The sequence below is a fragment of the Oryzias melastigma genome, linkage group LG9 (genome assembly GCF_002922805.2).
Source record: "Oryzias melastigma strain HK-1 linkage group LG9, ASM292280v2, whole genome shotgun sequence".
NCBI lineage: Eukaryota > Metazoa > Chordata > Actinopteri > Beloniformes > Adrianichthyidae > Oryzias > Oryzias melastigma.
Window position 1 is genome coordinate 4857350 of NC_050520.1, and position 8911 is coordinate 4866260.

The following is an 8911-nucleotide window of genomic DNA, read 5'->3' on the forward strand; positions in this document are numbered from 1 at the left end:
GAGAACAAATAATTAGATTTACCCCAAACATTAATTAATTCTTTTTAAAAGAGTATATTTTACATACCTAGTTTGTCACATATATATATATATCTATATATAGCAAGTATTATAATTTACGGCAGTATTCGGGCCAGTTTACAAGCAAAACCATTTTTTTAAATTTCGACTTTAAATCTCAGAAAATTATGAGGAAAAAAAATCATATTTGTTACGTTACGAGAAGAGTGGTATATTTATGACTTTAAAAGTCAAAGCCTAAATTTAGGACTTTTTATTCTTGTAAATGTACATGTTTTAAAGTTGTAAATTTATGTTTTTAAAAGTTGTAAATCTACGACTTTAAAACATGTACATTTATGAGAAAAAAAGTCATAGCTGTTACGTTACAAGAATAGAGTTCTATATTCATGACTTTAAAATTCATAGGCTACATTTATGATTTCTTTTCACGTTAGCTCGTAAATTTATGTTTTTAAAAGTTGTAAATCTACGACTTTAAAACACAAAAATTTATGAGGAAACGTCATAAATTTACAAGAAAAAACACCAAAGTTGTCTGTTTATTGGAGCCGTGCTCGAAGATGAAAGACGAGGAGCATTTTTTGAAGCTTTATTTCCAAATTGGTTTCAAAAACAAAGAAGTTCTGAACCTTTTGGCAACTCAGAATAATTTTTTTATCAGTGAGGCTGGAAAGCTGTCCTGGTGGTTCCTCTTTCTTTTTTTTTTTTATAAAAAATGGAACGTAGGATGTTTCCATCTTCACTCATCAGCCTCTCTGGCTGGTTTTGCTGCAGAAGAGAGACTAATGGAAAGTCAAACAGCAGGTTCAGGAATAGTAGAGGGTCTTCTTCTGGATATGAAGCTCAGATATTTACCTTTCCAAAAATTCCCCAGAGAAAGTTTGCAGATGCTTTGTGTACTCCTGTGAAAGTAGACCTTCTGGATTTCTTCTTAACACATGACAGAATTTCTCAATGCAGCCAAATAGTAGAAGGGTATAACTGGGAGCCTCAGAAACCCAAGAGCTGAGTAGAGATCTGAGTTTATTAGTCGAAGTTCCTTCTTCAGCTGTTTACAAATGCTGAATAAGATGAGCTCAGGAGGCAGAAATGTGTTTTCTGAAGATGAAATACAGACTTCAGGATTTATTTTAGCTTTAAAATCTTTAAAATTGAAAGCTTTAACGCCCCCTTTTCTACTTTCCGAACGGCAGGAGTCCATGTTGAAGGGCCGCTTTTCTCCATCGGGGCAGATCGAAGGTTTCACGGCGGAGATTGGTGCCAGCGGCTCCTACTGCCCGCAGCACGTCACCCTGCCCGTGCAGGTCACATACTACGACATCTCGGAGCACAGCGCCCCCTCGCCCTTCCTGGTCAGTCTGTGTTTTTGTGTCTAAATTCCCTCGCTACTCCCTAACTCCCCATTAAAGTGCACGGCCATCGAGTCTCTAAATTTGGACCTAACATTCTCACTACTTTCTTTAGTTTGCCAAAACCTGTAGCCTTTCAGGACATAGTTTCAGCAGAGTTTATTAGAAAATTACCTCGGAGTTGTGGGTAGGACTGTTGGTTCTAACAATATCCGCCCCCCCTTCCCATTGAGAGCCCTCTGTTCATGCGTTCTCCTGCTAGCTTACAGCCCCAACCTAACATTACCAGACGTTCATGGATCTACTCGTCTAAAAGTGGATGCGTCCGTGCATGCAGCGTATTTTCTAAATCACAAACAAATTCTGTTTTAAATAACACCTTATTCTATGTGAATAAAAAAAACCTCAGAAATACAATTTTGAGCTTATTTTACTTTGTATATGTCATCCATCACCAAAAAATGACACAAGAATGGGTTAAAAACACAAAAAATTCATCGGAGTGGGTCTTTAAATGAACTCAAAACATCTTTTTTCTGTATGTCCTGCTTTGAACTACAACAAGCTTAATGCCTTTGATTAGGAAAATAATTTATGTCCTTTTTGGCATCCAGACACAATTTCAACTCTGCAGGCTTTATGTCCTTATGCTTAATTGACAAATCAATTAGTTAGACTGTCAAAGCAAAAACTGAAACATTTTTGTACTTGATAGTAGCTCAAACACCGGGTATCACTAATTCTCTATTTTTTTTTTCACCAAGAATGTTTTATTCTCAAAGTGTCACATTTGTTTCCTCTCAGGGGGTGATATCCCTCGAGCCTCTTGGAAAGAAAGGATACAGCATACCCAAAGCAGGGACCATTCAAGTGGTGAGTTGGTCTTTACTCTCTTCTACTCACCTGAACTTTTTCTGTATTTATTGATATTGTTATAACTAATAGACTCTTTAACAATAAGAGGCAGTTTTTTTAGTCTTTTTTTTTTTTTTTAGATAAATGTTTGTCAAATATTCCGTCCTTTTCCAGCTGGTGGGAATCATATTTCTAACAGCTGTTGGATAAACTGGATTAACCCTTTAACACCAGAGCTCCAGTGTTTATGTTCTTTGATTTACTTTAATGTTTTAATCGTTAACACGTTTAACGTAAGTCAAGCAGATTTTGAAGGAGAAAAGCGGCGCGAGCCACTGTTAAAGATTTTGTGTTTAAGCATCATCAGGTGTTAAACAGTATTAAAGAGGTAAACTTGACAACTATTTATAGAGAAAAGATTGAAATAATGAACTCACACAAAGATGTATCTGTCGAAATGTGAAAATGAGCTGGAAAGAGAATCGAAATTTGATGAAAACTCATATCCTTTGACTTTATCTTATGGTTTTAAGTGTTTATTCTTGAAGAAACTTGGCTGGAATACCTTGTTAGGAAAGGAAATCTGTGAAAGATCAAACTAAAATAACAAGTTACTCAAGAGGGCTGAATCCGTTTTAGCGACTGAAGAAGAAGCCAAGGTCACAGTTAAAAATGGAGCTGCACTTTGAAAGGTTTCCCACCCACAATTATTTTAGGATCTCAGGGATTGATGATTTACAACTCAGAAGGTCTTTTCCTCCAGCTGCCGGTAAATATTTTAGGGAACAGATAACTGCTGCCTATTTTCACCACAATAAAGCTTTAAACTTTTGAAAAGTATTCAGGTTATGTTCTCTTGTCCATCTCCGCAGACCTTATTTAATCCAAACAAAACTGTGGTGAAGATGTTCCTGGTGACTTACAACTTTAGCGATATGCCCGTCAATCACATGACCTTCCTGCGCCATCGCATCTTCCTGGTGCCAGTGGAGGAGGGCGCTGAGACAACTCCAGCGGGCGGAGTTCAAGACAGGAAGAAGATTCTCTGCTACCTGATACATCTCAGGTATAATGCTTTCGATGCTCCTTATCGTTTTGCTAGGGATGTAACGACTCAGTCAAGACACGATTCGATTCCGTTTTTAAGTTTTTTTCTCAACACGTGTCATCACGACTGTTCTCACAGTAGAAAGTCAAAGTTGCGATAAAAATGTAAAGTTGAAAGGTGAGGAACAAATCTCGGCTTTGCTTGAATTTGTGTTAATAGTTCCGATCACAACATTGCAAAATTATGTGAAAGTTTTAAATCTGAACGAGCTGCGCAGCTGAAGAGCACGTGCACGCACACAGGTGCGTTCGCACACCTACAGACTCACACACACACGGCGAGCCTGCATGGGGAAATGTTTTCTGCTCTGCATTTCTAAATTCAGGCACAAGCCGAAACAAATCGATTTTTTAAATTTTCTACAATGTTGAACATGTCGACAAGTTTGAATTCAATTTAACTGATTCACAAAGAATTGTTACATCCTCACTATTTGCTATTTTTTGTGGGTTTTCATCTTCTTTCCTCCTACATTTTCTCCTGCAGATTCCAGAGCTCCAAATCTGGGAAGATCTACTTGCACAATGATATCCGGCTGCTATTCTCCCGTAAATCCATCGAGGTGGACACAGGGATTCCATATGAGCTGAAATCTTTCACCGAGGTGCCAAAAAACCCTGAATATTCTCCCCGCGAGTGACTCCTCTTTTCCCTGGCCTGACCTTCGAAAGGTCTCCGACGCAGCCCTTCTTGTAGCTCCAGGAAGCGGACTGCAGCAGTGGTGGACACAAGCCTAGAGGAGGCGTGCCACAAGCACACAGACGCATACAGAACCGGTCTTTGGGAAAGTCCACTTTTTAATGTCTGGAGGTTCTTCACTCGTCCTGGACTTTAGCGCAGGGGCTGACCAGCCTGATCAAAAAGAAGGACTTTTTCCAACGACCTCATCTGTACGAGGAAGGAAATGCACAAACGCCGACACCCACGTCCACACAGACTGACGGAACCCATGCACATCACACGCAGCAAGTGGTGGTTACTCTTTTAGCGCAGTGTTAACTTGCATGCCTTGTGACTTAAACACGGGATTTTTTTCCTCTAGTGCCGTAAATGCACATTGTCCTTCATTCTGCCTGCAGCCTCAGCGGACCAAAAAAATATCTGCCCCTGCAAAAAAAACCAAAAAAAAACAAAAGATGTCCGAACATCAGCTCCGGGGCTTCGTTTAAGGAGAGAAAATCAGAGGCTCAAACGCTGGCGAGAGCCGGGGGTTTGAACAGAATCAGCTGCTGTAGTAATTGAAGACCACGCAGACGCAATCTGACCAAACTCAGGACATCTGGAGCGGAAACAAACTCTCCTTTTACTGTTTCAGCCGTCACAGAACAGATCACTGTGTGTAAAAACATGAAAACAATCCATGTCATAGCCAGACTGAGGGACACTGTGCTGTTTTTTTCTTTTCATTTTAGACTCTGTTCAGGAACGCTGACACTGAAGCAGATATTTAGAAAAAAAAAAGGAAAAACTGTAGTATTTTTAATTTATAATTTTGCAAATGTCTTAATGAGCAATATGCTGCACAAAGTAGAGCGTTTCTTCTGCTTGGACAAGCTTTCTTTGGAGAGGCAGAACAAAAGAAAGCAACAATTGTTGGGGGGTTTGAGGGAGGGGGGGTATGTAATGTGTGTCTGGGGGGGAAATTCTATGTATATTTAAAAAAATAAACTCTGCAACTGGCAGTTCTGGCTTAAACTTGATTTATTTATTGTTTCCAAGCATTCTTGATTTTATCTTTAATATTTAAAACTTTATTTAAAACACCACAACAAAATGCAGAGGCGAATTGATTCACCTTACATTTAAAGGAGGTAGTTATTGCGTCTATTTTGTAGGAACTTTCCAAAATGATTGGAAAAACAATCAAGACTTACAGTTCTAGGAACATTGCTTCATGTCTTGATTGGTCCATAAAGTCAATTTGTAGAGCTAAAGAGTCAACGGTCACATTTCTATCTATCAACCACGCCTTAACTTAAGCAGATTTGGCCCTGAACTATAAGGTAAAATAATGACGGTCATAAAAAATACTACACACAAGGCCGTCTCGATATTAGAACCAAACCTGGTTTTGAAGCCAAACTGTAAAAAATTGTTTCTGTTCTTTAGGTGATCCTTTTTTGCATTAAAAAAATGTCGAGTTTGGATATTACTTTTGCTTTAAAGTAGGCCTCAAACAGGAAGTCCCAACGTGGTTATGATGTACGGTGCAATTTCTGTCTTTTGTCTTTCACGGTCTTTATAGTCTTTTCTGTCACAGAAAGGGGTGGATTTAGTCAAAAGTTGACACATTCCTCGCCATTTATCTTGATTTTTTAAATGCTCCACAACAAATGATTAATATAAAGATAAAGATTATTTATTTTGTTTGAGGATGTTCTTAAATCAAAAACTGTTCATAATTGTTTTCTTTCTAGTTTTTTTCTGTTATTGTGGCGACAGAGCTGGTGGTGACCATTAAAAAAGATGCAGTAAAAATAATGAAAGCAGCTCCGTCTCCGGCTTTAATAATTTACTGATCAGCAGGAAACCTGTAGCTGCAGTGAACCGTCCATGTCTTTTCACAAACATAACCAAAGCAGTCTGGCTGAAAACTATAAGGTAGATTTTAACAGTTATCCAAAAAATAAATGACACACGTTATAATTTTAATGTAAGAAGGCAGTTTTTCTTTAAAATAGTGACGTGCAACATAAGGGAGTTTTTGTGGTCAAAAACTGTTGTGATTCACTGGGATGACTGCTAAAGAGGTAACCAGAAGAAAAAAATCTGTCATCGCTGAGGTCAAAATGTTTTTAAAAAGAATTATCTGAAGTTTCAAATTTCTAAACCTTTTCTCAGATGTCTTATTTTTTTTTTATAAAACTTCTCCAGAAAAGCGTATGACTAAATACACACATTTTCCAACGGTTTTTTCTGACCCCTGCAGGCTGGAGCAGGTACTGCAGCTTGCTTGATGCAGGCCCTCTAGAAGTCCCCCCAGGATAACTTCAAAATTAATAGATTTTTTTCCTTTTATATTCATAGTTTTAAGTAAAATTAAGTATAAACAGCAGTCATTTGCTGACAAATGTAAAAAATGATTCCACCATTCACATACTGAGTTACATTTACCTTAATAAAAGTAGTTAACAGCGTCTCAGCTTATATTTTTAAGCAACTCTAATAACTATAATTAACTACTACTCCTGTTACAGTGGGCTTGCATCTTAAAATAACCTTCTTAGGCCTTTAATTTTCAGCTAAATATTGCACAAATGTGGTTATTTACATTTTTATGCAATTTTTCTATATTTAAAAAAAAAATTAAGGTCTTTATCTATCCATCATCTGGGTTAAGGGAGGAAAACATTAAATAACTTATGAGCAGATTTCAGTCAGTTAGTCATAATATTTTCTTCTTATTTAAGGACTAAAATGTGTGTTATTTTATCAACAAAATTATTTTTATTTTATCATATGTTCAGTTGTCATCATTCAACCTGACTTCCTTTTTTTATTTATGGGATAAACATTGGTAGGCCGACTTTTGGTCCTTCATATTTTTATCAACTCTTTGTTTTGTTTTCTTTTGGATGTGACAAATGTGCCATAATGTCAAGTGTTTGTCCAAATGTTGACTGTAAATGACCTTCATCCTCTGATCAGAGGTCGGCCGCTCTACCTCTTTATAACAGTTGCCAGTTTTTTGTAAAGTGCAAATGTTTTTTTTAGAGAAAAATAGGAATTTATTGTGAGATTATAACCATCAATAATCTTTAAGTAAAATCTAAATTCACTTATTTTATAAAACTAATATGTTCATTATTAGTAGTTGTATTTTTTTTGTATCTTCAAATTTTTTAACTTTCACTTGATAATTTCAAACTTGTTTATGAGACAAAAATGCTCATTTATGATGTTTTAAAGTGAAATAGAACAGAAAAACAAGAATAAACAAATATGATGTAAAAAGCTGAGAGGTTTAGACTGTGAAGTCAGTCCATATTTTACCTGTTTTCTGCCACTTATCTGCATTTATACGGAGGCAGCAGCTAAAATAATATGTTTTCAATTATACAACTTCTTCTCTATAAATACTGTAAACACTGATTTATAACAAAAAAGTTAACATACATTTTTATTCTTTCTTTTCTCAAAGATTCATTGATGTAAAATAAATTAAATTGTTTTTAATTTTTTAAAGGGAAAGTAGATAAACTATATTTAAACATTTACATGCCACATTGTATTTGTTTGTTTATTTCAGTGCTTTTCAAAGAACTAGCCTCATCTTATAGTTTCCCAGAATTCCTTTAGATTATGATCAGTTTACAATAGTGTTCACAATTAAACTGTTGTTATTGATGCTTTATTTAAACAATGAAAAGGACAATTTTATGAAATTTCAAAAAAAATTTTAGCTTTAATAATTTTTGATAATTGATCATGATATGAAAAGACAAACATATTTTTTTCAGAGAAACACTCGAAATGATAAAATCTCTAGATTGATTTGAGCTGAAAACGTCGACATCCTGAGACTTAAAAAAGTATTTAAAATAGAAAACAGGAAAACCAAAAACGATGCATCAGTTCAGAAGAAAACCGCTTAATAAAAAAAAACAAAAAAACCAACAAAGTTTAATCACATCTTGTTCAGGTGACGAGTTCTCTTTGGTGTCGCTGCTGGAGATGATGGATCCCTGATTTTCTGATCACTAACAAGAAGCTTCACTGTAAAGTATCACTGCCTCCTGATCAGGTGATTCAATCGCTGCTGCGGCTCATCACTTCCTCTCAGATGACTTCAGCCAGCATGCTGGCGGCGCCGTCGATGGCTTGGCTCAACACTGACAGGTGGTAATGGACTTTCTCCCAGTCTCTGGGCTCTCCTGATGACTGAGCGCGAGCAAAAGCATCTGCCAGTCCGGGAAAAGTGGGTTTTCCAGCACTGCTTGAAGCCCAGATAACATGTCTGTGTGACAGAGAGATGCAAAAGGATTCAGAGAAAGCAGCTTCACAAAAATATGAGCAAAATACTGCCAACTAGAGCTGATCAAAGACGGATTCAGTTTAGATGTGAACAGTTTTTGATGAGCACAAAACACTTTATTATTTTTTTTGGCTTCGATTTCCTTCAATACATATTTAGCCTGGATATCAGGATGGCAGAAGATTCAGATTTTCTTGTGTTTCAAAAATTCTACCTACTGCAAATTTATCAAAATTTTTCAAAATACTTTTGATTTCTGGGTAAAAAATCAGATTATCTTATTTTAAAAAATTCAGGCAAAATTCGGTGTGTCTCAGAATTTAATTCAGAATCTACAGAGTCAAATTCTGAGATAAATTCAGATATAAGACACTTTTTGTCAGACTTCTGGGCTTTTATACTGTCACCTAAAATGATGAGAATAGTATCTGTATCCTTACATTTGCCACAGTTTCTTTTGATACCTATTTCTTTTATCTCTGATAGAGATGTTTTCACATTTCATTTCATTTTGTTTTTGATTTAATCTGATTTTAAAACATTTTAATAAAGAGAATTTGTAATTAACTTCCTTCTAAGTAATTTATTTAGTCATTTTAT

The 8911-nt window shown here is 36.1% G+C and overlaps 2 protein-coding genes across 6 annotated transcripts in view; one reads left to right on the forward strand and one right to left on the reverse strand.

Moving 5' to 3' along the window:
- Positions 1-4471, forward strand: part of LOC112148420 (protein FAM214B) — a 31056-nt gene extending 26585 nt beyond the window's left edge. For all 5 annotated transcript variants that reach the window (XM_024275526.2, XM_024275525.2, XM_036213482.1 and 2 more), the window contains exons 7-10: positions 1215-1376; positions 2178-2246; positions 3101-3294; positions 3823-4471. In XM_024275526.2, the coding sequence (XP_024131294.1) occupies positions 1215-1376; positions 2178-2246; positions 3101-3294; positions 3823-3976 (579 nt within the window). In that variant the 3' untranslated portion in view covers positions 3977-4471. The remainder of the gene's footprint in view (positions 1-1214; positions 1377-2177; positions 2247-3100; positions 3295-3822) is intronic.
- A 3240-nt stretch (positions 4472-7711) lies between these two features.
- The window catches only part of naaladl1 (N-acetylated alpha-linked acidic dipeptidase like 1), an 11713-nt gene continuing 10513 nt past the window's right edge, over positions 7712-8911 (reverse strand). The window contains exon 19 of the mRNA XM_036213738.1: positions 7712-8293. Coding sequence (XP_036069631.1) covers positions 8116-8293 — 178 coding nt within the window. The 3' untranslated portion in view covers positions 7712-8115. The remainder of the gene's footprint in view (positions 8294-8911) is intronic.